The 27,405-nt window shown below is 42.3% G+C and overlaps 1 protein-coding gene across 1 annotated transcript; it reads left to right on the top strand.

Annotated features, from left to right (window-relative positions):
- The first annotated feature begins 948 nt into the window (after window positions 1-948).
- On the top strand, window positions 949-27,145 carry UTP6 (UTP6 small subunit processome component). The gene is made up of 19 exons (XM_044422077.1): window positions 949-1,166; window positions 2,259-2,343; window positions 6,474-6,515; window positions 6,609-6,701; window positions 8,069-8,116; window positions 9,057-9,120; window positions 10,494-10,612; window positions 11,706-11,783; window positions 13,446-13,527; window positions 13,960-14,041; window positions 16,740-16,921; window positions 17,534-17,613; window positions 19,201-19,278; window positions 19,396-19,575; window positions 20,256-20,336; window positions 21,057-21,166; window positions 21,262-21,328; window positions 22,241-22,313; window positions 23,111-27,145. The coding sequence occupies exons 1-19, from the start codon at window positions 1,075-1,077 to the stop codon at window positions 23,266-23,268; spliced, it is 1,794 nt and encodes a 597-aa protein (XP_044278012.1). The 5' UTR covers window positions 949-1,074; the 3' UTR covers window positions 23,269-27,145.
- Window positions 27,146-27,405: the final 260 nt, after the last annotated feature.

Raw genomic sequence — 27,405 nt, 5'->3', positions numbered from 1 at the left:
TGGTAGACTCAGGATAAGTAAAAGGAAGTACTTGTCACATACTTGAATACCATACATTTATGCATAATTTCCTATCCCAAGATAGAGTGGCAGCCACTAATCTGGATAGATTTGAAAGAGGTTTAGACAAGTGCATGGAGGGTACGCCATGAAGGCTTGATGTTACCTCCAACCACAAGTGGAGAGTGCTGTTGCACTTATGTCCTGGTTATGGGCTTGCCATAGATAGCTGGTTTGCCTGTGTGTGAACACAATGCTGAACTAGATGAATCCTAGGGCAGATTCCGGTTGCTTTATGTTCTTAAGGCTGCAGTCCTGTACACCCTTTTATCTTGGTGTAAGAATCATTGAACTCAGTGGGGGTGAAGTTTGGCCATGGTCTACACCTGCTGTAGAATGAGACCGTACAACTTACCACTTCAGGCTGCAGGTATAGAAATCCAGTTTTAAATACTTGGACCACTAGGGGTGAGGGGGACTTCTGGAAGCCTTTCCCACTGCAGGGATATTAGAAGATACTTAAAGGACAGAGGAGCAATAATTGAGACTCCTCCCCTGCCAACTGAGGGAAGGGCCATAGGTCAGTGATAAAGCACATGCCTGTTTCCAGAAGTGACCAGATTCACTCCACTATATCTTCAGGACTGGGAAAGATCCCAGTCTGAAACCTAGGAGAGGCACTGAGCAGTGTAGTCCTGAATTTGATGGTTCAATGACAAAAGGCTGTTTCCATTGTGTTGTATCCAATATTAGCTACTCGTAGTAATAGCTACTATTAGTTCCTTACCAAAAATCACGAACAGTAACCACTGTAAAGGGCGGGATACAAAAATTTTAAATAAATTTAAAAAATCGTACGTGACGGTTTGCAAACGTGTGGCCAGATTACCCTTTCCTGACCAAGCGAAAAGCTGCAGTTCCTCTGGGGGCCGCAGGGTGGCAGCAGATGGAAACTAGCGAGCGAGAGGCCGTGGCTGCCCGTCTTGGTCGTGCCCTTGTTACCGGAAGGGGGCGGGGCTTCCCCACGCGTGTTGCTTGAGCGGCGCAGGGTTCCGCTGAGCGCGTCTTTCCGTCATGGCGGAGAGAATCGAGCAGCGCATTGAGGACCGGATCCCCGAACTAGAGCAGCTGGAGAGGGTTGGACTCTTCACTCGCAAAGAAATCAGGTGAGCGAGCCTGGGCGTTGGGTGTTTGCTACAGGATCGATGCAAACAGGAGTAATGCTGGATTGGTGGGAGCCGGGAGGAAAAATGCGTTGCAGATCAGTTCTTTTGCAGCTTGGACGTTGGCTCAGAAAAGAATTTATTAATAAACCCACTAGAGTAGATATGTACGACTACACATTTCTAAATTAATTGAAGGGGTTTTAAGTAATAACTGCATCCCCTCGTTCCAGTGTCTCAGCTATTAACGCTGATTGGAATGTTCAATGTACATGTTCCAAAACTAATGCTTTTCTGTTTGCCTTGTGTTGTGATTATTGCTATATAACATCTGCTTTTACCTAAGAGCTTTTGGCTGTGTTGCAGCTGATATCCTAAGTTTAGTTGGTTTATCACGTACATGAAAAATGACCTTTACAAAACCATGGCTTAACGTTGTAAGCCGCCCCGAGGCTTCGGCGAATGGGGCGGCATAAAAATGTTTTAATAAATTAATAATAAATAAATGGCTTAATTTAGCGTTCGGCTCAGTTTGTGCTGCTGCCTGAAAGAAAACTAGTTGCAAACTACAATCATAGAGTTTTGTGGATAGACTAGCCTCTGGCAGGAAATTGCTGTAGGAAAACCATATTGCATTGCAGGTTATTCTAAGAGTAGTAAGAATCATACTATATTCATTATAAGGGTATATAAATTCCCTCTTTCCTGTCAGAATTTTTTTGTAGTGTAAACATCTGAAACTCTGAACATTGGGCCCAGCTCATTGGAAAAAGGGGATGAATTGAAAAATTATTTCAATATAGAGAAGGAAGTAAATCAGTATTTTAAAATAGTAACTACCATTTGATTCTTAATGATACATTATATTTTATCATGTTTGCTGCTTATTACTGATTTATCTTGTTTTTGTTTGCCCTGTGAACCAACCTAAGAAAATGCTGTATAGGGCAGCCTATAAATTTTGCTAAAAATCTATAAGATATGAATATAGAATGATATATGCCAAAGTTTAGCCCAAATCAATGGTTTCTTTTTTAAAAAAATATGTGCTGCCAGCGCATTAAAGGGATGTTGCCTTGTTTTACATTTCTGTAGGGCAGTTATTAAGAAGACCTCAGCCCTTGAATATAAAATTCAACGGAGAGCACTTCATAAAGAAGATTTTATCAGTTATATTCAGGTAGTGGAAATCAAATGTATTATTATATGCTTTCAAGTCTAGATATGAAAGAGCTTTTAGAGCTTGTGATCAAGCCTGCTCTGTGACAGTGAGGGTGGCAAAGAGGTTCTTTTCCACCAGCATTACAATTTCTCAGTGCCATCCAGCAGATTCTTTTGAGTCGTTCATGGCGTTCTGCAATCCCGGCCTGAGAAAGAAACTGTGGAACCCTTGGTAGCTCACTGTGATGAATTTGCACAGCATTATGAAGATAAAGTCCCTTGGATTTGTCATGAATTGGGCACCACAATTGATGGAATTCTGCAACACCTTCTGGTCTAGTTTTACTGGATGAGCTTCAGTTATTGAGGCCTGAGGATATGGACAAGATGCTTGGTCAAGTTTGGCCCACCACCTGCCTGCTCAACCCTTGCCCCTCATGGTTTATTACAAGAATTAAGGAAGGGATTTTTTCTTGGGTCCAGGAGGCTTTGAAGGCCTCCTTGAGAGAGTGGTGCCAGCCTCTTTCAAAGGGGTTGCAGTTAAACCACTCCTGAAAAAGCCTAATCTGGACCCATAGAATGTTAACAATTACAGGCTTGTGGCTCATATTCCCTTCCTGGGCAAAGTGCTTGAGTAGATGGTGACTGAACAGCTCCAAGCACTCTTGGATGAAACAGACCATTTAGATCCATTCTAATCAGGCTTCAGGCCTGGTTTTAGAAGGGAAGCTACCTTGGTCATCCTGTAAGATGACCTTTGCCAGGTGAAAGACAGCAAGAGTGCAACCCTGTCCAACCCTGTTCATTCTTCTGAACCTTTCAGCAACTTTCAATATCATCAACCATGTCTGATTGGGTAGGAGTAGGAGGAACTGCACTGCAGTGGTTCTGCTTCTACCTGATTGGCCAGTTCCACAAGGTGGTACTAGAAGGTTATTGCTCTGTGCCATGGCAGTTATGCCATGGGCACAGGGGTCTGTTTTGCCTCCCCTGCGTTTCATGTAGATGCTCTCCGGATGTATGAGTTGAGGTGTCATCAATATGCAGATGACACTCAGCTCAACCTCTCTTTTTCATCAGACCCAGGTGAGGCAGTGGCAGTTTGGAACCAATGTCTGGGCCTGTTAATGGACTGGATGAGGGCCAATAGACAGACTGAATCCAGACAGGACAGAGGTGCTGTTGGTGGGTCAGTCTGTCCAAGTGGGTGATATCCAACCTGTTCTGGATGGGATTGCACTCCCCCTGAAGGGCAAGGCTCTTAGTTTGGAGGTGTTCCTCAATGCAGAGCTGTCACTTGAGTTGCAGGTGGACTCATTAGGTATGAAGCACCTTTTATCAGCTTAAGCTGCTATATCAGATACAACCCTATTTGGACAGACAGAGCCTAGCAATGGTAATTCATGCTCTGGTAACCTCTTGTTTGGATTACTGCAATACACTGTCCATGGGGCTGCCTCTGAAAATGGTCCAGAAACTTCAGCTGATCCAAAACAGGGCAGCAAGAGTGTTCATAAGAACTTTGAGACCATATTATGCCAGTCCTCTTTTAGCTGCACTTGCTCTTGGTTGAAGTCCAGGCCTGATTCAAAGTGCTAGAATTATCATTATTATTATTATTATTATTATTATTATTATTATTATTATTATTATTAGAACATTTCTATGCCGCCCCTTGCCAAAGCCTCGGGGCGGCTTACAAACACAATAAAATACAATAAAATACAAAAATAACAATATAAAATTAAAATTAACAATATAAAATAAATAAAAATATAAAATATAAAAGTATTAACATTTAATGCCCTAAACAACTTGGGACCATGTTATATGAAAAAATGCCTCATTTCTTATGTAACTACCCATACCCTTGAGATCTTCTTTGAGGATTCTTCTCTGGGAGTCCCCTCCAAAGGAAATAAAGAACGTGGCCACCAGGAGAAGGGCCTTTTTGGTTGTGGCACCCTGGCTCTGGAATGAGCTCCCAAAGAGGTGCACCTGGTACCTATTCTCTACTGTTTTCAGTTTCAGGTGAAAACCTTTATTTGCCCATTATTTTAATAATATTTTAATCTTAGTTTTTATGCTGTATTTTTGTACTGCTCCTATACCTCTGTACTGATTTGATTGCAACTGCTGTGTTTTTATTGGTTTATTGTATTTTTCTCTTTGTTTATATTTTTAATTTTTTTTTACTTTTTGTTATCTCCCCACGGAGCTTTGAGCTATTGAATGGTATAAAAATAAAATAAATGTAATATCTATTATTTAATTTGTGTTTTTTTCATATATGAATTGCATTATGTTTTGGCTCTCTTACATGTGAACCAATATCATAATGCCAGAAAGCAGTCTTTGGTGGTTAATGCATGGTGTGTCATGTAGGTTCAGGTATATCTCCTGAGTCTGTTACGTCCTGCTTTTAAGATATGATACCTGCCCTACATCTCTCACACTGAAGAGCCAGTGCAGTTAAGAGTGTGGCACTGGGGCTTAGGAGAGCTAATTGGGTGACTTTGGGCCAGTCATAGACTTTCAGCACAACCTGCCTAAAGAAAAAAGATGGGATTTAAATATAATTAATTAAATCCCACTTCTATGGATAAACATAGCTGTGCTTAATATATAAGCACAATACTTCCAGTGGACTTAGAAGAATGTCAGAGGTCTCTTATAAGAAATGGCCTTAGACCATTGGTCATATTGCTTAATAGTGGCTGAGCCAGCTTTTCCCCAACCCATCTGGAGAGCCCCAGGTTGAGACCAGGTGGCCTGTGTGAACTGGCAGCAGCTTTCCAGGGTCTCTCTTCAGTATATCCTTCACCTTACTGGGGGATGCTAGGGATTGAACTTGGGACTGTTTGCATGCAAAACAAGTGCTCTAATGCTCTACCTGGTCTTTGCTATGGGAACCACTCCCACCTGGCACCGACTCTCTAATCTTTTTGGTGCCAGGTAAAGACCTTTTTATTTAACCATCATTTTAATAATATCAACAATTTTAATAGTAATATTAATTTTATACAGTCACAATTCTTTCTCTCTTTCTCTTTCTTTCTTTCTTTCTTTCTTTCTTTCTTTCTTTCTTTCGGACCTTTATAGGCCGTCCATCACTGTCGTCTCTGGATGGCTTACAATATAATATAGCTGAGTTGTTGTTTATGTTGTATTATTGTTGAATGTTTTAATGGTATTTATATTGCTATTTTTATCTTCTGTAAGCTGTCCTGAGGCTTGTTGCAAAGGACGGCATAGAAATGTTTAAATTAAATTAATTAAATTTATCTATCTATTTATTTATTTATTTATTGGCTTTTTATCCTTCCCCATTAAGCCATCATTCTTCCTGGGCAGGTTACAAGTAAAAAAATTCAATCAAGTAAAGAAACAATAGATACTAAGACATTACTATAACAGCATTGAAAATATTATTAGAAACGAATGACCAAACAGAACCATGCTGACATAAAAGGCATAGCACAGCCTATCGTCAGTTGTACATTAAATCTTATGTACATTGCATTAAAGGTGCTCCATCCAGATGGAACGGCTGGTGGTAAGAAGCACTTCAGGGAGGGGAAGGAACCGAATAGTAACATGAGCCGGTACGCATAGCTCTTCCATGCTTTGGAGGAAGCTGTAGTGATAAAATTAGTAATATGATCAGGAGCCACTTGCAACGAAGCGCTGCAGTGAAGAGTGGTCCTGCTCAGTGTGCTTGCCTTGGCACCTTTGGGATACTCTCTTCTGCCATTACCCTTGTTTTTCATCTACCTCAACCAAAGAGCGGTGAACATTCTCAGGGTTCATTGGGCTGGGTGGGGATATTTAAAGATTATTTTTACTTCTTCAAGCCTTGGGAATTCACCGAGCATGTCAATACCACTCTTGTATATAGATGGCACTGTTTCAGTTCTAGAGGGATTGATATGCAGAAGATGAAATTACTTTTGGCATCTAGGATGATTGGAAATTGGGTAGTTAATCCCTTGTTGGGTTCTTGATTAATGTACTTTATATTAGAGGCAGCCTCCTGTTGTTACCTGTTTTACCTGTTACCGTACATTTATATAAATGGCTTGGGTTGGCTGGCCTCAGATTTGCTGTCTTTATAGTATTGTTTATCTTCTACATTTTTTTCTTTATCAGTATGAAATCAATCTATTGGAACTGATTAAGAAAAGAAGATCGGTAAGTTGACAAACAACTGAAACTTGAAAAGGTTTCAAGTGAGGGAATTTTCAGGGACTGCAAAGTTGATCATTGTGTTTTCCTTCCCCTTAGCGCATTGGTTACTCATTTAAGAAAGATGAGATTGAGTATTCGATTTTGCAAAGGATTGATGGCATTTTCAAACGTGCTACAACAAAATGGAAAGTAAGCCCATTTTATTCTATAGAATATGGGGATTCTATATAACATCTTATGGGACCAGTTAGTGAAATATATAAATGAAAGCATGATGATTTCTGTTCCCATCTGGTTTCTAGTTTCTGAGCAATGGATTTCTGTGCATCATTAATATAATAAGCCATGCTGGCAGGGGTGTGCTGGGAGTTGTAGACCTTTTTCTGTCTAACCTATGGTGACTTAAATTTCATAGGATGGTCTTAGAACTTATTTAATTACCTTGGTTTCAAGCTTTACCTCAAGAGCAAGAGACTCTTTGGTTCTCCAGGTGATGTTGGACTTCCATCAGCTTCCAGCATCCATCATCCCCAGCCAGCCAGCATGGCCAGTTGTCGGGTGAAGGGATTTGTAATTCAATACTGGGAGAGTCAGGTGTTCTCATCCTTGCTTCAAATAATCAGATACATTATTATATTTGATCTGTTATAAAGAGATGTTTGCATCCGGCAAGCACTCTAGATGAAATGAGAGGGTGCCCGAGAGATATATAATTTCTGCTCTTGAATCTTGTGTGACTTGTCATCTTTCAGCTTAATTTCCATTTGTGTTAAATGTAAATGAAATTTACCTAACTGTAGGAATATGAAACTAAGTGATACAAAATGCAGATATTTACAGGCAATGAGGACAGAAGAATGGTGAATGTTAAGAAACCAACAGTGCCCTGAAGACGGGCAGTAGTAGGAGCATGGTGCTTGCATGATCCCCTTTGTGATCTCCCAGGCCCTGCTCTTGATGGCTTTGCTTCTCCAGTTGATGCCTGCCCTGCTGAATCTCTTCAATCTGTTGTTAAAATCTACTATTACAATTAATAAATGCTCTATAAACAGTTTATTTTGCCCTGAATGTGTTAAGTCTACTGGATAACTGGGTACATTCCACTTGGTGCCTTGTTTTCATTGAAAATTTAGTTGCCTGTTACTTAGAAGGCTAAGGAGAAAATTGGGGGGCTCACAGTGAGACGTTTTAGTGGACTGCCCCAAATATAGGAACTAATTCCATCTGAGCATGGTTTGGAAAAGTATCATGTTCTGGTTTATCTTGTGGGACTGTGGCCAAGATCAAGAGCTAACATGTAGGAGCCTTCATAATGTTGCTTAAGGTCTTGATTCAAGAAGGAGCCAGTTTGCAATTATAACATGTACTTTTCAGTTTTAAAACAGTTGTATTGAATGCTTCTTTATCTAACTCTTGGGTGGAGACCCCCACATCTTTTACTTCTGATGCTTTTCTTGCTGTTAGTTATGGAAAGGACCTCTGTGTTGCATGAGCATTATTTGTGTTTTCAACTGACTCCGTCTCTCCCTCCCCCCACCCTTGATTAATCTCACTAGGATGATGTTCAGCTGTGGTTGTCCCATGTTGCGTTTTGCAAAAAATGGGTGAGTACCTGAGTATAATTTTCTCATGCAAGCTAATAGGCTGATAGGTCATTGAAATTTCTTTTAAGGGAGTCACTGAATGCACTCGTGGCATTAGGATTAATTTGAAACAACTCTATTGAAATGACTGAACTTGCTTTTGCTTTTGATATGCTCCATAGCTTACTGATGGATCTCTTTTTCATGAATTAGTATATGTGACTGAGTTTTCGGCAGTTACTGATGGGCAAAGCACCCAAAGGAATTGGTTAGAGAGGTGAAAAGGCCACTTGATTTCTCTCTTCTTTGGAAGTGTTTCTCTCTTTACTGCCCTGGTAAGCCTGGAAGTTATATCAAGTTGCTGGAGTGTTGTCATTATATGAAGGTTAAAAGGTGTTTCAAAAATGGGTGTGTGAATTTTCCCTGATGGTCTCTTATCACTCTATCAATCAAAAAGTTGGCTTTGTTTTTCTGGGGGACTACCGATGTTTTTTGCCTTGCTTGTACATGAGGTTCTTCTGTAGTTGTGCTGTTATTTGGGTTTTATTGTTCTACCACCTGGTCATGTTTATATTATGGAAAATGCAGGTACTAAAATATAAGTTGCACTGTAGGTGTTGGATTCAGGATTAAAATTTGCTAGTGGAAGGATACCCCTTGCTGAATGGGATTTTCCCTTCTGTAATTCTCTGTATGCACCTTCCAAATCTTTTTTGGAGGTGCCCGCAACCCAGAGGAGATTTGAAGGGTTCACAGAGAGGAGGAGAGAATGGAAAAATCGTGTCCACAAGTGTTATCCTTCCGCTGGTGGAACAAACATGGTAGATCTGTTTGTGCATGCATAAGTTTTACTTTGTAGTATGGCAAAACAGTGGTATAAGCAATCCTGTGCAATGAAAGTAATTCTCTTGCTAGTCGAAAAGTGAACAATGTATAAATTATATCTTGTGTTTCCTAACAGAACAGGAAAATACAGCTGAGCAAGGTGTTTTCTTCTATGTTAGCCCTTCATCCAAACAAACCAGGTACAGTAGCCAATTCTTGCTTGTCATCAAAGCGAGCAGGATATAGTAGTTTAAACTAATGGAGCAGGTTGGCTCTGTATGATTGTGATTACACATATGTAAATGTTGTGATACATTTTCTGCAAAGGTTGGTCCCTGGTTGGCACTGTTGATTAGCCACACCTTTTCTGCCTAAAACTTTGTGATAATCTTGTTGAAAGAGTGGCAGGGAAGAGGAGTTCCTGTTTCAGTCTTCCATTCTCTTTTCATGACTCTGTGAGTCAGCCCTTTCCGTCCATTTATCTAGTAGGTGGGTTTTTGTTTGTAGTTGAAGCACAATCAGGATTTGTCCTTTCATATGTTTATCACTCAACACTTATCTGGTGTTCCTTCAAAGTAGTCTCAGTACTGGAATATACACAGAAGTCTATTCAATGCCTTTGAATGGCAATTGCTTGTCCAAAAATGAAATGGACATGCACATGAGGATCCTTGACTAATTGTAGATTTTGCAGATTAGTTGCTGTATGTTTTTCAAAACACATGAATGCCTTCCAGGCATTAGAAAACCAAGATGCATGGCATGTGATATAAACAGGAAAAGGATTTCTTCTTTTTGATGTATAATTTTGTCCCGAGATAGTACCACTGGTACAGCAAAGAAGTGCACATGCTTCAGCTGCCAGGACTGCATCTGATAGCTTGGTACATGCAAAACTGCACACAAATGTGCACATTTCAGAGATCCTCACACAAATTGCTCTTTCCTTGCTGCTAGCAGTAGTGGGCAAAGTGATTGTATCAGGATCACTGGGAAGGACACCTGTGGGGCTGCAGGTAAGCCTAAAGCCTGTGAATTGTACACCTCAGTAGCACAATACAGTCTTAGTATTACTACAGGCAGTTCCTCAGTTACAAACATCCAAGTTATGAACAACCCATACTTACAAACTAACTGCCAGAAAACCTATTCATTTTTAACATCACTGTGGAAAATCATAATTAGCATAGAGAGAGAGAGGAAGCAGAAGGGGGAGAGGGAGGCCTCCAAAGCAGGCCTTCCTGCCCATCCAGAGAGGGAAATCTCTGGCATTTACTTGTTGCAAAGAGGAGGCACTGGTGAGTTTGTGGGGGGGGGGGGGGCGGGGGGGGAGCTGCTAGAGATATTTGCAGTTTTTCCATTTTCATAGGGGTCCTGCACCTATGACACCCCATGAATGTGGAGGGCCGACTATATGTGAGCCAACATACAAATCTGACTTAGAGATGAATTTCCACTTTCTCAGGAATGGAGCTCATTTGTAACCTGTATACTGCCTGTATTTGGATTGACAATTTCCATGCCAGCTGATTTTTTTAGTGGTCATATTAAATAACATACTTTTCTGTTGCAGCTTTGTGGATCATGGCTGCCAAATGGGAAATGGAGGACCGCCTGTCATCTGAAAGTGCCCGGCAGTTGTTCCTCCGTGCATTGCGTTTCCACCCAGAGTGTCCCAAACTTTATCAAGAGGTAACATGTGTGACTCTGCTGCTCCCTGCTTAAAATGCATGTTGGACTGCAAAATATTCTTTTTTCCATCTTCAGTGGCAAATGTAGCTGATTTTATATTTATGCCTTGTTAATATGTTCCAGGGTGACTGTGTGAGGCCCTTTTTTCATCCACAGTCTTAAAGCTAAGTGTGGTGGGCTTGAATAACTTAATCTGCCTTCCTGGAAAAATATTCAGTGGTATTTTTTACCATGGGCAAGAAAGCAAGGTCAGCAATGGAACCTGCGAAGCACATGGTGTGCATTTCTTCATATCCTGAAAATTAGGCAGCTTCAAATGAATCTTTGTTAAAAGAATGCTGAACTGCAATTGGAGCAAGTAGCAGAGCTCATTCTTAAGATTTTAGTATGCTTCACTTACATGGTCTGTAATGCCTCAGGTTGCTTTTATCCTGTGCTTTTTTTGTAAAAAAAAAAAAGGTGCCGGAACTCACATCGCCGGCGGCGCGCAACCACACACACCAATCCCAAGCCGAGCAGCGTCCCAAGCCGGGCGGCGCGGACACAAAAGCAGCCTGCAGACACTATGTTAATGATGTTTGCTGCTGACCTGCTACGCCAACAGGCGATTCAAAATCACTTCGTAAAATCCATTGGAAAGAAAGGTGCCAGAACACCATTCCGGTGCATTCGATGACAAAAAAAGCCCTGTTTGTATTTATCATTAGCAACTTCTGTTGCCATGAAATAATCAAGTTTGTGCTGGTTAGTCCATAATAATGATGTTGCTAAGACATTTCACTGGGTGAAGGTGTCAACAGTTTCCAGGAACAATAGTGGGGGAAAGCACAACAAACTTGATGAATGCACAAGTATTGAGTCTTTTTGGGATGGTCTAGATATAGCATGCAGAGATCCCTGAACTATTGTTAAGAACTGGGAGTGGGCTGCAGGTTTGTAGATTCCCTCTGCCCAGGTTCACGCCAGTTAAAACTTAAGCACAGTACATAGAAAGAGTCCTGCTTAATCAGGACTTTAGACCGGAGTCTGAAGCTGTGTTCTTTGAGTTGGCTGGATGCTTAGACTTCATTTCCCCCTTTCTTTGTTCCTCCAGTATTTTAGAATGGAGCTGATGCATGCAGAAAAGCAAAGGAAAGAGAAAAAAGAATTTGAACAAGCAAAAATGGACTTGGTAAGAAAATAGAGGCCTGTCTTTGTTACAGGAAATGCCTGTCTGTGGCAGCAACAGCTCCACTTAGATCAGGGTCCTCAAACTTTTTGAATAGGGGGCCAGTTGAAAGGTGCCAGGGATGGGTGCGGGCCGCCAAGGCGGTGCAGGTGGGGGACGCAAACTGCGGGGGGGGGGGGGCGTGCGCAGAGATCATTTTCTCCCAATGAGTCCAAAATGATCTTGCAAGCAAGCGAGTGGACGTGGCGAGCTATGGCGGACCAGATAAATGGGCATGGTGGGCCAGATCCAGCCTGCGGGCCGTAGTTTGAGGACCCATGACTTAGATGGTTAAGTTGCAGAATTTGAAGGGCTGGTTTTAGATACAGTGGTTTCTGTATGGTGGTACTGCATTCAGCATTCCGGTAGTGGAGCTAAAGCAAATGCATCCATCTAGGCTATTCTCCAAATCTCTAATTTGCAGGAGGGACTCAGAGGCCGTCCACATGCCTAGAGCCAGCATTGCTGGCTAGTGCTGTCTCACTGAGTTCCTGTATAAGTGTAAAGTCAAGGGCCTGAGAAACCTGTGGGCATGCTGCGAAGGGGCTTTGGTAACTTACATGGCTATTCGATTTGCAAGATGAAAACTGACTCGCATTTTGTTAATTCAGTTTATACTTTCAGGGACCATGCCTTGTATGCTAGATTTTTGCTGGGTATCTTTTTTATGTATTTCTACATCAATGCTGCCTCTGTATACTACCCTTCTGCCATAGCATCCCAGGTTGCTTGCAGTAATTTTTAAAACAAAAACAAGTTAAACAAAAAACAAAACCCCAAACACAAGAATAGAGTTCTCTCAGGCCAATTAATGGTCTCTTCAGACACTGATGACCACAGCTTCCTGGCCTGTTTGTTTTTTCTTTCGCCTTCTCTCTGGGCACAGAGGTTTTAACTAGCCCCAAGGAACATGGGGGAGGGACTGCCCCAAAGGTTCCTTCCCTTCACTGAAGGTAGAACTTGCCCCATCACAAGGGCTTGTAGAAGGTAATAGTAAGCTCAATTAGTTTCCATTATCCTGCCTATCTCTGACCGTCCCTGTCTTACCGTGTTCCTAGAATATACACAATAGTCCTCCCCAACTTGGTGCCTTTCAGATGTTTTGGCCTACAACCCCCAGCATTCCTCATCATGACCATGCACACTGGAGCTGATTGGAATTGTAGTCCTATGCATGTGGAGAACACTAGGCTGAGAAAGGCTGATGTATACATTTGGCTTTGGCAAGCTACTAGTTTCCTGGGACCTGTTTTCTTTTATCTTTCCTCCTCCCTTGCTGAAAACAGCTGTGTTTGTTTCCAACAGCATTAATCATTTAGGCATGGTTTCTTCCACTTTGGGCTATGTTTGCTTTATGGTTGGGCTTGTCTCCAGACTAAATGAACATGCACATGCATCCACCTGGGATTCCCCTGTGTGCATATAGAACACAGTTTAAGAAGGGACTCTGTTTTCTTTAAAATCCAGGAATATTGTGTACCTGCTATCATATGTGGAAGGTTTCCCTGCTTCTGGAGAGGATGTGGTCACATGCAGCTTTTTGACTGTGAATCATGAATGTTTTCACATCTGAAAGATTAGGAAATGAAAACATAATTGTAAGAGATCTTTTGTCTGCAATTGTAGGGCGAGTTTAATTATTCTGAGGATGTCCTTAATGGTGAAATTGCTCGAATTGTCTACAAGAATGCCACCGAGAAAATCAAAGGTAACCTGTTGTTTTTAAGTAGCAACTTTGCAATATATTTCCTAGTGTGTAGGGTGAATTGTTCCTCCTTTGTGGGGTCATGCAAATGGATGCAACTCATTTCAGTTCACTGCATGCTAGGGAAATAGTTTTTGAGCTTCTTGGAGTATCCACGTTTCATCAGCCTCAGAGAAGGGATGCTTGGCTTGATGAGCCAGTCATCTGACTCACTATCACTTTTCTGTATTGAAAATTCAGGTATTGCGTTGGGAAGCAAATCCTAGTCAACCTCTTGGGAAACATTGAAATACACGTTTCAGGAAAAGTTTGAATGGCTGTTATGTATTTTTTCTATAAAAAAGTAGACTCTCTTCATTTCTTAAAGTGAATGGATATCTTAAAGTGCCGATGAGGCTCAGTTCATCCATGAATGCATGTCCTCCTCTATCCTAGGTGCAGAGTTTCTGCTCTCATTGCTGTCGATTGCAAAACTTTTTGATTTTACGCAAGACCTTCAAAAAGAAATCCTGGAATAGTAAGTTTGTGGTGGGCATGGGAAAGTGACACAGAAACTTTTATCTTCATGGCTTTGGTGGCTTGTACATTCTTTGCAAGTTCAGAGGAAGGCAACAAGGATGATCCAAGGGCTGGAAACAAAGCTGTGCGAGGAGGGATAGAAAGAACTGGGTGTGTTCAGCCTTGAGAAGAGAAGACTGAAGGGAGATAGGATAGCACTCGTGATACTTGATAGTACTTGAAAGGCTGTCACAAAGAGGAAGGACATGATCTTGATCATCCCAGAGTGCAGAACATGGAATAGGGACTGAAGTTACGGGAAGTCAGATTCTAGCTGATCATTAGGAGAAACTTCCTGACTGTTAGTGCAATAAGACAGTGGAACCCAATAACCAGGGACGGTTGTGGGCTCTCCCACGCTGGAGGCATTCAGGATATAGCTGGAGAGTCATCTGAGAAGGATGGTTTATCTTGGAGTCCTGCACTGAGCAGGGGGTTGATCCCGATAACCCTCTTGGTCTCTTCCAACTCTACTATGAGTCTCACTATTGGTCTATCTCCAACCCTCTCCTGACAGTTCAGTTTTAAGGCTGGTTGTGGTTGGGATTAATTATGTAACTGACCTCCATTCTAATGATACACTTTTCAAAAGAGGTCCCTCCACCCCCAAGCTCCAAATTACAGGGCCACTCAATGCAAAGATGCAAGAGTGCTTCTTCATTGGCATTTTGCTTTATTTTATTTAGTGAATTGGTTAGCCACTCTTCAGCATAAGAAGATGCTGGTGACATGTAACTAAAGGAGTAAAAACTATAATAAAATACAGTGATCAGGGCATGCAGAAATGACAGCATCAATTAAAAATGGCTGGCAAAACCATCCAACACTTAAACACAGCTATTAGAAATGCTGGCATGCTTGGGGAAAAATTAAAAACAACAGCTCAAACTTCACATCGCACCAGAGAATAGTGAAGTTGGCATTGGATTAGCTTCTCTGAGGAAGGTATTCCAAATACGGGCTGTCATCCACCCAGTTCAGCTGATCCTCTGATGAAGATCATAATGTTCAGGCAGACTTGTATGGTGGAAGGTGGGCCTTCAGATCGGTGCGAGAGTCTCCTTCCTCAGGAGTTTTTGATATTTTGCCTGCAGTACTGGGAGCTGATAATGATAGTTTCATGACTCAGAAAAGCAAGTTAGAGACTGCTTGTGCCCAAACCAGTAGGATTTTCAAGGTATATGGAATAAGGATGCTGCCCCCGCCACTGTATTCAAGCACATTTGCACCCACTTGGTTGTGGCCGGGGACAGGGAATATTGTAGGCCTCCCAGATATTGTTGGGTAGCATACCCCTTCATCCCTCTCAATTGGCCTTGATGGCAGTGGCTGATGGGAATTGCAGTCCAACCACATCAGGAGGACCACAGATTCCCTTCCCCTTGCCTGTGCATCTTTTTCTGGAAAGTTCTCCTATGTGAGGCCTACAGGAGCAGCCTCTTAATTGTGTCCTGAAAAGCAAGCTAAAGTGTGGTGACTTACTGTGGGCTTTTGCTCTGGTTGGAGTAAGTGGTGTTTGTGCTGTTTGCTGTGATGCTTCAGTATAGGGAAAAAACCATACTGTAATAGTGATTTTTTGCTTTGATTGTCTTGTTTTGAATGCCTTCTATTTTTTTTTTAACTTTATGGGATTCTTGAATAGGAAGGCAGATTTAAGATGGAAAATACACAAAATTATTTTCTCTCTGGCCACTTCTGGTCTAAGCCTTTATCAGATCTTACCTCCCTTTAAAAAATCCAGTCTACCTATTAGAGTATGTAATGCTGTGCAGTGTGCACACAGTGACAGAAACTTGTAGACTGTCCCATTCACCACATGTGTACGCCATTAACTCTATGGGCTGCTTTTTAATCTCTCTCTTGATCAGTTCCCCTGGTGTTTCACGTGCAACCTTCTAAAATCTCGTGAGTTAGGAGCAGGCCCTGCTTAACTCGTAATTCATTCCTTCTATCCTCCTCCTCTAGAGCAGCCTTCCCTAATGAGGTGCCCTTCACGTGGTTTGGACCATGACTCCCAGCATGCCAGACCATTGGCTATGCCTGCTGGGACTGGAAGGAGTGGAAGTCTTACATCTGGAGGGCACCAGGATGGAGAAAGCAACTTCAGTGTGCCAAAGACACCCATCGTGTTGCCAGCATGACATTCTTCTGAACGTGGACCAGTCCCCTTTTCATAGAAACAGGAGCTTGATCTAGCTACACATGCAGCGGAATCTGGTAGCAGAATGTGCTGTACTCTCAACCTCAGAGAGGGGTGTCATTTTAAAGTGCTCCCTTCGGCAGCTCTCCTCCCCTGTAAACTTTTTTAAAAAGCAACACAGCTAGGAGAGGTGCTGGTCCAACCTACTCCCTGTTGTGCAAGTTTTCTACTTTATATTGAGGTTGTGCTTGTTGTCAGGGAGCTTTCAAACGGGATTCTCCGCTTGCAGTCTGAAGTCTGCTGCATCCCCTCACTGCCAGAATAAGTTACCTCTGCTGCAGGCTGTGAGCTGACAGGCTTCAGCGGATCTGACATGGCTGCACCTTGTCTTGTCCCAGGCATTTGCTTCTCAGTGTGTACTTGTCTGTTATGATTTGTTTGCCTGGAGCACGAGTGCTCTGTTACTGCAGAGCTTCAGAGCAAGAGGGCAAGACACACATATGGGTTTTTCCGCTAGCTTGCAGGCAGAGTATGCCAACGATGCTCTTGTGTGGAACTACATGGCGCGGCAGAAGCTGGAGATGGAACTCCTGCCTTCATCAGATCACATGTCGAAACAGTCGAAGGCGCTGGACATGGCCTGCAGAGAAGAGCAGTGTTGCACAGTGTTTGAAGAGGCAGTTGTGGCTCTTCCCACAGGTGAGACATCGTGCCCGACTGCTTAAAGATGACTGTCTCCCCCCCACCCCCCGGTTTTGTAGTATGATTTCATTATGAAACCTCAGACTTGAGAGCAGTGAGCCGGCACTGTTTCCTAGCGTTTATCCAGAATGTCCTACCTACTTGGGCATATTACCTTGCTCTCATGGGACAGTGGTGGTGGTTTTTTAAGCCAAAAAAAGGAGGGGGGATCTCTACAGTTGAGGTAAGCCAGTGGTTTTAAGGAAAACTAGAGTTGTAATATGCTGAGGTTTAGTTCTGAGAAACCACAGTTCTCCTATCATCTCAGATGACAGATGGGACCTCGTATGATAGAATATCGATTTGTGATGAGCAAGAACAACCATGCCAGTAGAAAATTAGATTTCATGGAAAAGGATGCTGACCTACTGTCTCTCTGACATGCTAGTTTTTTGGTGTACGAGTGTGGTGATGGTGTTTCAGATTGTTGCTTTAATTGAGATTCCTTAGTGGATGGGCCTGTCCCCGATGTGAGAAAAGCTGTGTTGTGTGAGTTTAAGGGGATTGGGTGGGGAGGGGAGGTGTAACTGCCATTCTTAAACATAAAAAAAAATGTTTTTATCTCTTCAGAGGAAATGTGGAAATGCTACATCACATTCTCCTTGGAAAGATTTAATCGGAAGACCAACAGTGAAGTGTTAAGGCAGAAGGTAAATTTCTTAGCTTCAGAATACTACATTTTTCCACTACTAATTCCTAGAGGACCTTTACTGGGACGTTCATCAGGATGGAGGCTACAATGCAGCATGAAAACATTCTTAACACACTTCCTCCCTTAATTATTTGGATGCTGTCATTCCTGGCTACATCTGTTTTTGCAGAAGGTGCCATTGCAAAAACCTTTGAAATGTTAATATTCCTGATAATTGTGCTCTTTCAATCAAATTATGTTGATATATGCCAATTCATGGATAGGAGCATGCTAACCACAGTGATCCGTGCACTGGTACCCTTGTGATGCCATGAGTGCACTCTTTCTGGGGCTGCCCTTGGGCCTGGGTCCAGAACTGCATCTAGTGCAAAATGTAGCAGCTCCCGGGGACACTCGGCTATCCCCACGTAAGGTCTGTACTAAAAGAATGGCACTGGCTGCCACTTCTTAGCCGCTGGTAAGTGTTGAAGGTTACTCTAGTGTCATACGAAGCCCTGATCAACTGTGAATGGGATACCTAGTACACTGCCTTCCCTTATATATTCCCAAGTTATCAGAGGAGGCCTGGCTGGTTGTTAATGTGATCAACAGAATGTCAGCCCATAATATCTCAAACCTGGGACTTCTCGGTGGCAGCACCCACCCTTTAGAAAAACCTCTACACTTGAGGAGGAAGAAAATGTGGTACATTTCAAACCCACACCGGCCCAGGCTCTCTCTGGCTTGTAATGTGGTGCAGTTATAAGCTTGTCCATCTTCCTGTTCTTTTTATTGCTACTGAAGCTGAAGTTATTTTAATAATGTGTTCAATGTGATTTGGGGGGTGTGTGGGCATGTGTATGTGTGTGTTAAGCAGTCTCAGTTGGCTTACCAGGTTGCCTTCTGATTTTCTAAGTATAGCTTGCAAAATGGCTTACTCCTTTCCAAAATCAACAGGATTGAAAGGCTCTGTGTGATATGTGGGCTTTTAGTAGAAAATGGAGGGTAGATGTTCATAAAAAACATGATAGCAAACATATGTGGACAGTCTTAGTGTGGTTTCTTGTTAGATCAATGAACAGGTGCAGGAAACTGCAAAACTAGCCTAAGTGCCTTCCAGCTCATAAGGGTTAGTTTCTAAACCTTTGATGTAAATGTGTGGGCTTTAAAAGAATAAGCAAATGTCTGATTCACCCATGAGGCTATGATAACTGCATTGAACATTTTTTCAGGTTGTGGAGTGATTGTAGATATCTGTGCTCAGTTGTTTTGGAGTACAGGATAAATTTCTCCTCTCTGCTAGACACTCATGTGCTAAAAGTGCTCCAGCTTGCCTTGCACATTTCCAGGGTATTCCCTTTGAGTCCCCATGTTCCCCTTCTGTTGTCAGTCAGCATTTTGTCCCCACTCAGCATATAGTGCCTTAGGTTATCACTGGGGTAATTTTACATTTCTGTCCTCCGTATAGTCTCCCACTTTCAGCAAACATCAGGGTTGTCCAGGTCTGCTGATGCCACCTTCATGTGCATGGCTTTCAAAAGTCCCATTTTCTTTTCATGGGGTCAGCAGTGAAGTTGATCCTTTCCATTTCTCTTTCCTGTTCTAGAGGCTGGAAAGGCTCCTGAGTGTTTTCACTCGAGCTCATGATTTGCAGTTGCTGCCGGCTTCACACTATAAACCATGGGTAAGGATGCATGTGGCCTTTGCCATTTCAAAAGATGCACATCACATAAACTGGGAAAGCTGGAATTTTTGATTCGAAATTAATGCTTAACATCTTCTCTTTGAATTGCACTGGCAGCTTCAGGTTTTACTGAAGCTTGACCTTCAGGAGAAGGCCAAAGAGGTAGCTGCTGCAGCAACTGAACGATTCAGCCAGTCTGTCGAAATGTGGGAAATGAGGCTGCAGTTGCTACTCAAGCTGAACCACGAGGGCATATCGTCTTGTTTTCAGGAAGCTTTTAAAGTGCTTAAAGCAAAGGTCAGTAACTAGAATCCGGAGCCACATTCTGTGTTGCCACAGCAGAGGCACATTTCTCCTCTGCTACTTGATAAGCCACATTCGCACATGTTGTGGAGGCTCAGGCCTGTTGCTCCTCAGTGGCTCTGCAGTGATGCTGGCAGTGGATTGTCCCAGCCATGGCAGGACAAAACCTGTGTGTGCACACGTGATGAAAGGGGCTGTGGCCAAAAACATGATTTGGCTCATCTTTATCATTTGCTGCCTGCCCTAGGTGAGGGTCACTTGGGAATAGAACAGAATTGTGGGGAGTGGCGAACTTTTTGCCATGGACTACCAAGAGCTAGCAGACCAGCCCACGCAGCCGTAACAGTGAGCCTCTCCTGCTCACACGCATCCTCAAAAACAAAACGCCTTGTTTTGTTTTTTCCTAAGCCTTTTATGTTATCCTTTTGTTCAACGATCTCCCTGTTGGGTCTGCCTTCGATAGGAGGGAGGCCCATTAATTTTGTCACAATTCTTTTTTTAAAACTTTTGATGGAGTCTTAATAATCTGCTGCATATTAGTCATGTAGGTGGCCTGGCATACTGCACTCCAGAAGTGTCAAAACATTGGTGGTGGCTGACGTGTGTGTTCAGTGTAACTCACGTTCAGTACTTTCTTGTCCTAATTTTTCTTATCTGGCTTTTCCTCCACCTAGGATAGCTTACCGCTTTGGATTTTATGGGTAGAATGGAGCGAGAGTGTTAACAGCAAGGCTGAAACAGAGGCACTCTATCAGGTACAAGACAGCATTTAAACCAAGAAATATTCAGGAAAGCAAATGGGAATAATTCTGCTGCTACTTCAGACCTTAATTGTAGCACTGAAGTTGTGCTGTGTACTACATGGAGTAAACAAAGAATGAGATCACAAGCCAGGACCTTGTAATTTCCGGGAAAGAGACTTAAATGGGGAGAAGGACTTCGGGAAGGTTGGTAAGATTGCATAGTGTCACAACTGCAAAATTGTTCTGACAACCAAAATACTCAAAGGTATAGAAAATACCTTGCTGCAAACATGGGCTTTGAGATTTGTTTCTTGGTAAATAGATGGGAAAAGAAAGCAATCCAGGCTGAGCAGAGAAGGTAGGTGCAATTAGAAGAAGCAAGAAAAAAGACAGATGACTGGAGACAATAGTACCAAAGAATAAAATATGCATGCATATCACAAATAGCATCCCATGTACAGGGTACCATAAATTCAGTCATGTGCACTATGTCTAGATATAAATGTATTGATTGACAAGTTGAATTACAAACTGCAAAATACATAGGAAAATATGATAGAAATATGATATGTTAGCCATTTGGCATATGTACAGACTTCCAGTCCTATCTGAGTCTTTAGATCTTAGTCTGAGTTGAAATATTTTGCTTGCATCAAAATGGATACCTTTGCTTCAACAGGCCCCTCTCTTTGGGTTTAGCTTAGAATATAAAGATTTGTCTTTAACTTGCAGAAATCTTTGCTTGTGACACTTCCCAATGACTCCGTGATCATGAAAGAAAAATATCTTGAATGGGCTTATAGGACTCATGGGTACAAGGGCGCAAAAAAAGTCTTTACCAGGTTAGAAAACCTTTTTATAAAATGCTAGATGTTTTCCCTCTCCACACAGTTGTTTTTTAAAAAATACATTCCTTACACATCTTTTTATGTCCTAGTTTGCATGAAAGCCGTCCATTTTCACTTGAGTTCTTCAAGAAGATGATTCAAATTGAAAAGGAGCAAGTAAGTGTTTAACCTTTTCAAAGGGCCTGCTGATTTCATATTGCATCCTTGATCTTCAGCAACATAATGCCAAGGTGAAATTTCTGAAGGATGCAGTAGTTCATACACTGTAATACCTGGTTATGTTTTGGCCACTGCAACTTGCTCAGCCTCCTTCAGCAGCCATCTGGAAAGTATAACATTCATAATGCTGCAGCTTGGAGCATATGTTGTGTATTGATGCCCTGTTGCTTGTCTGGGGCTGCTTCCAAACCTTAGCTGTCTTAAGAAGATACCCAAGAGAATGCGATCCAGCTTGTCCACTAAGATCATCGGGAGCGGCTCTTTTGTATGGCCTGTTCTATCCTACCCTCCCGCTTCCTCCAAATATCAGGCCCATTTGTCAGGAATCCATGCAAGCCGTTTCTTAGTTGCAGCATCAGAGCATCAGCACCTTGGGTGATCTGGCCTAAATGTACATTGAATGATTCGCTGGGGGATTTCTCATTTTCTTATACCCTCTGTTTTCTGTGAGTGTGGACTTGAGGGACAATGAAGAAGAGAACTTGTTTAGCGGGTCTGGTAATTGGCTGAGATTGAAGAATGGGTTGAAGGAGCACTCAGGAGCATAGGGCAGTGGGCGAAGCAGGGGAAAGCTCTTGTCATTGGGGGCCTTCAGGGAGAAAACTCCTCATAAGCTGTTGGCTAGGCCTGCTACAGATTCTTCTCCTTCCTTCATAAATTCATGGAAATTATTCTGCCGACAAAGGGCAATGAACATGAGTTATCATTTTATGTACATGGAATGCCTGATACTTCACAGAAGTATAGATGATTGGGCCATATGGCAAATGTGTTTCTTGGCAGTAATCTTTGGTAGCACAGTAGGAAGTTCAATTTGCTAAGTTACCCACTTGTCTTCTTTTTTTAAAGGAATCCTCTAATATGTTGAATATCCGAGAATATTATGAACGTGCTTTAAGAGAGTTTGGTGCCACCAACCCTGGTAAGGCCTTTTTCCTGCTTCAGGTATGGGGGCTTCCCACACTTTTCCCAGCTTGGTACCCTCAGATGTTTTGGACTACAACTTCCACTGACCCTGTCCAGCATGGCCAATGATCAGGGATGATGTGAGATGTAGTTTAAAACATGTGGAGAGCACCAGGCTGGAGAGGAGCTCCGGCTACCATGTGTCTGGCTATGAAGCCATGACAATGGTGACCATCCAGGTACAGAAGTGGTGGAAAGGCAGTAAGTCATGTGCTGCAGACTTTGGCTCAAAGCAGCTTCAGCATATATTGCAACTTTAATACCCTAAAAGCTGCTTCTTCTCACTCATGCAGTCTGACTTTTTCACTGATGTAAACGTCCTTATTCAAATAAACAGCATTTTATGATGCTGATACAATTTTCTCAATACTTCAAGGCCAATTGTTAAAGGATGTGTGATTACTTCCTGAACAGCAGATCCACCTTCCCTGCCAAGCTTTGCCTACAAAATGACGCGTAGGCTATCCAGTTCAGTTAACTGAGGAAGATGAGGTGGTGGGGAGCAGCTGCCCCTTCCCCTTTCTTGCTACAAAGTACTTAAGCCTCCAAAGAAGCAACCACAGGTACCATGGCACTTGCTAGCCTTTTCCACTTAGGTTGGAATTCTGCAAAAATATTTTTTGGTTACAGAATCCTTGAGTCCCCAGTCAGATACACAGGATCACATGTGGCTAAATTTTTGACAGATGGGGACCTCCCATCCTGTCGCATTTCCATTATCATGGTATTAACTAGCCGTCTTTTCATTTGAAGATCTTTGGCTGGATTACATCAAAGAAGAGCTGAGTCATTTCCAAGGTAAACCGGAGAACTGTGGCAGTATTCACTGGAGAGCTATGAAAATATTGCAGGGAGAAGACGTGGAAACTTTTATTTCAAAATATACCCTGCTGCAAACTGGACACCTATGAGAAATGTTAGAAAAACTACAGCAGTGTACAGACCATTGTTTTTTCTTTAAACTCTGTATAATTTTACTTCTGAAGGTAATTCTGTGAAAGCATATGAAGGTGTGCACTGTGCCTTTTACTGAATCAAAACTTAGAATTTAACATGTAAATATTGCATGTTCTGAAGACCTGAACAAACCAAGAACATGGGAGGGTGGGGTAAGGGGAAAAATTGCCATAAGTGACCATGTTCAACTGAGCATATCAAATTAAAGAGGCATATATGAAATTTTACACTTTATTGCACGCCCCCTTAATTTAAAAGAATGCCACTGGCCTGCCTAGCTATTTATTCATTTTATTAGCTTCACAATTATTTTCAGCTCCAAGTGATTTACAACATAAATCTTTGGTTTGATACAATCACCTGAGCTGTAGCCCACAATAGAGCTTCCTCATCTTTGCTTAACTGAGCCCCTCCAAGAGGCCCATTCAGAAAATTGATGATGATTTAGTATATTTTCCACCACCCAGTGACCAGAGCCCTCTCGGCAGTTTACAAAAGATTAAAACCTTTAAAATACATTATAAAACCTTTTATATATAAAACACCTTTAAAACACTCACCAACGATCCCAGGACTGGTTAAAAACCTTCATATATGCTGCCAAATGCTTGGAAATACTTGGCACTGAAAAATATTTATGTTGGTGCCAGGTTGACTTCAGTGGGAAGCATATCCCACAGTTGGGGTGCCACCACTGAGAAGGCCTTTTCTCTTGTTGCCACCCCCCAAACCTCCTGGCATCCGCACTCACAGCACCGTTTTTCTGTGCCATCACTGTAGTGCTTGCCAGGCACCATTCATGGTGTCTGACCTTCCTCTTCCACTATGGCCAGCGACTGGTGCAGAAGAGCAGTGCTGTGAGAACATGTGCCAGGCACCCTTCATGGCAACTGACCTCCTCTGCTTGCTGCAGCTGGTGGTGGCGTGGGACTCAATTCCTGGCAAGCGCTTCACCAACTCTGGCAGGCTCGGCCACTGCAAAATGGATCAGAGTCCAGGGGATGGAGCTTAGGGAAGCCAAAGGATTCCAGCCCCCAAGAGAGCTTGCACATCCTTAATCGACGCTACTGCACTTTATAAGAAATCCCCCATTTGCTCATGTTCTTCAGCAGTACAAGGTCGATGAAGGACAGCTTGACAGTGTAACGCAGCCTCCCCAATCTGAACGCCCTTTCTAAGCCTTTCTAAGTTGCCCTGAGCTTTGTGCCATTCATTGTTTGGATGGTGTATAACTCTGATTACCCCTCTCAAAAGCATTCCTTCAGAATGATGAAACAGCCTTTAGCTATAATAAATGTGAATCTGTAGATTTTGGGTTTCCTTGTGGCTTCCAGGTCTTGAGCCCTGCAGCTGTCGTATCTGCCTGCTCTCTGTTTCCATGATCAGATTCACACAATCAGGGAAGAAAAAACCTGCACACTGCCTCATTTTGATAATTACCTGGTGAGGTGTGGGTTGCTACGTGTTGTCCAAACCCAGCAAGGTGGGCAGTTTCCAAATTATTTTACACTCCATGGTTTGTTCTAGGTTTCCAGGGTGGTTCGGAAGTCATGCCCACTGCCTACCCTGGCAGGATCTGGACAACATGGCCGTCCATGCCCTGTGTGGCTGATTGTGGAAATGAGGTGGCTTGTGACTGGAACACATGGTGAGGGGAAAAGATGCCACTGTGGCCTCTTTTTCTTCCCAAATGGTATGAACCCAGTCACTGGGTAAGGAATATATTTCTGTAACAGTCCTGAGAAACAAACCAGAGGGTCTGAACAAGTGCATTGGGAGTTAAGTCACCCATTAAATGGTTAACAGTAAATCAAAACATGCTTTGGTTATATAAGAATCCTGGGAGGAATTAGTGAAAACTTCTTTTTCAAGGTCATGTTCTTAAATGCTACAATCTGATACACTTATGTGGAGCACAAATAACCCTTGGAACTTCACTCACTCCATCATGTCATGAGTTATCCTATGTCCAGAGGTCAGTGCTATGGCAACAGCATTTAGAAGTACTGAATTGCCTGACATGATTATACTGGGCTTAAGCATGCCTAACTCTGCATTCGATCCTAGGCCATTACCCGTTTTCAGAGAAATCCTTCAGGCCATCTGGATAAATGACTTGAGCAGTTACACACCAAGAAAATAATGGAGTCAGTGTTTCATAAACGCAAATTAGATGTTCCCTCTTTGACCAGCTAAAATAATTGTGCTTTGCATTATTACTGTTGTTTGAGAAAGAAGAGCAGCCGTTTCCCTGCTAGTGCTCTAAGGCTGTTGCTGAACTATCAGCTGTATAACATGGGGTAGTGGAGGGGAATGTGATTTGCTAAATATTGGAGGAGATGCTGATGCCCATTTCAGCTACTCTGTCTTTGGCTTTGTGTTGTCTCTGGTAGACTCTTCTTGTGGCTAGCAGCCGGCTGGTTCTCTTCAGGTGGTGAATGTTTTCCAGTTCATTTCTTAGGAATTCTCACCCAATTCTGTTTTGATGTTTCAGCCATTTTCTTTGCTGGAAATATTATCTAGTTGTTCTCTGAACGTTTAGTTGTCTTCTGCTAATTCAATTGCCAACATAAACCTTGGAATGTTTCCTAGTAATTGATGGTTTTCTTCTTGAATACTGTGTTATCTTTGAAGTAATTTTGGAATCCATATGACTAGTATGCCTACAGTTATAATTAAACTGGAAAACCTTCAAAAGGTTTTTCTGAGATTCCCCTGCCCTAAACTTTATTGTTGCCAATCAGTGTTCAATCAAACTTACAATCTTGTTGCTTGCAAAACCAAAGTAATCACTTTTTGGGCAACGATGTTTATATATAGGAAAGATGAACATTTTACTGGAGCGTCTGTAAAAGTTCATCTGTTGTGTATACTGCTTATCAACCAACACATACTACTGATCTGGACAACTAATGGGTGTGTGTGTATGTATGGGGGGGTGGTAAGATTGGTTCAAGATCAGAATTAAAGCAAGTCATGTCAACTTAAGCCCTACAAATTCAGCAAACTGGAAGGTCAGGTTGATGTATTAACAGAAATACCTTGTGCTCAGTGGTGGTGCTGTGTCACAAATTGTGCTTGCTTGTACCCTTCTTGTACCATAGTTGCTCTTCATCTTTCATGCCCAAATCCTCATGGGGAGAATGGAGTGCCTGGGAGCAGCAAAGATTTCTAACTTGTAAAGGCAATACAGGATCTGGACAAAGCATCTGCACCTCATTGTATTGCTAGAGGAATTAGACTGTAGGTAGTAGCTATGACTTTCTCCCTCAAATCTAGGGAACCTGATGAGGAGAAGGACCCTGGTAAGGGAGAGGGGAAGTTTATTCCTCCATTTTGCTCCCTCTGCAGATTGTGGAGGTCCATGCCTGCACAATATTTCAGCTTGATCACCTTTAACTGGGTAAATTGCAAGTACAGGAGACCTGACCAGGACCACAGTAGGCGATAAAGCATCAAAACCCCCCACTAGGATCCCAACCTGTGTAGTAACATGCAGTGTCACCCTGAGAGGTCACATTCCATAGAAATAGCCGTTATGAATAGGTGGCAGTAAATTCCCTCTGCAATGTAGATGCAGAAAACACTGTAGTTCCAGCAGAATTCTAGCTTTATTGTGAAACTTAGGGTGCTCTTTGTAACTCTGCTAGTACTCTGCTTTAATGGAGCAAGAAAATATTACTCAACTTTGAATTATGTCACAGAACTTAACTAATGAATAATTTCCTTATTTGATAACCCTTGAATAAAGTGCTTACTAGTTTGTACAAACAGTAGAAATATATTTCTGTTTAAAAATGGGAATAAAAGGAATACATGTGGTTATTTCCAGAAATCTTTATTTTTCTGATCTTAATTGACTTAATTTGACATTTGGCATGATCATAAACCTCATCATGTAGAACATGGGTTCCAAGTTCTAACTTACTAGTTTGTCAGCGTCTTTTAATTTCTTGGCTGCAGTTCCCGTCTGCGGTGATCTTGGAGCCCAGGAAAATAAAATCTGTCACTACCTCCATTTCTTCCCATCTATTTGCCAGGAAGTGAGAGGACCGGATGCCATGATCTTAGTTTTCTTAATGTTGAGTTTC

Source organism: Varanus komodoensis, unplaced genomic scaffold (genome assembly GCF_004798865.1).
Source record: "Varanus komodoensis strain SLA01 unplaced genomic scaffold, ASM479886v1 scaffold12, whole genome shotgun sequence".
NCBI classification, from domain to species: Eukaryota; Metazoa; Chordata; class Lepidosauria; order Squamata; family Varanidae; genus Varanus; species Varanus komodoensis.
The sequence above is the reverse complement of the archived record's forward strand: the minus strand, read 5'-3'. Positions and strand labels throughout refer to the sequence as shown.

Bases quoted from the DNA above. Each gene is read 5' to 3' on its own strand.
- UTP6 (XM_044422077.1), top strand. From the start codon at position 1,075: ATGGCGGAGAGAATCGAGCAGCGCATTGAGGACCGGATCCCCGAACTA. The intron at 14,042-16,739 runs GTAAGTTTGTGG...TTTTTCCGCTAG, and splicing joins CAAAAAGAAATCCTGGAATA to CTTGCAGGCAGAGTATGCCA. The intron at 16,922-17,533 runs GTGAGACATCGT...TTATCTCTTCAG, and splicing joins AGTTGTGGCTCTTCCCACAG to AGGAAATGTGGAAATGCTAC.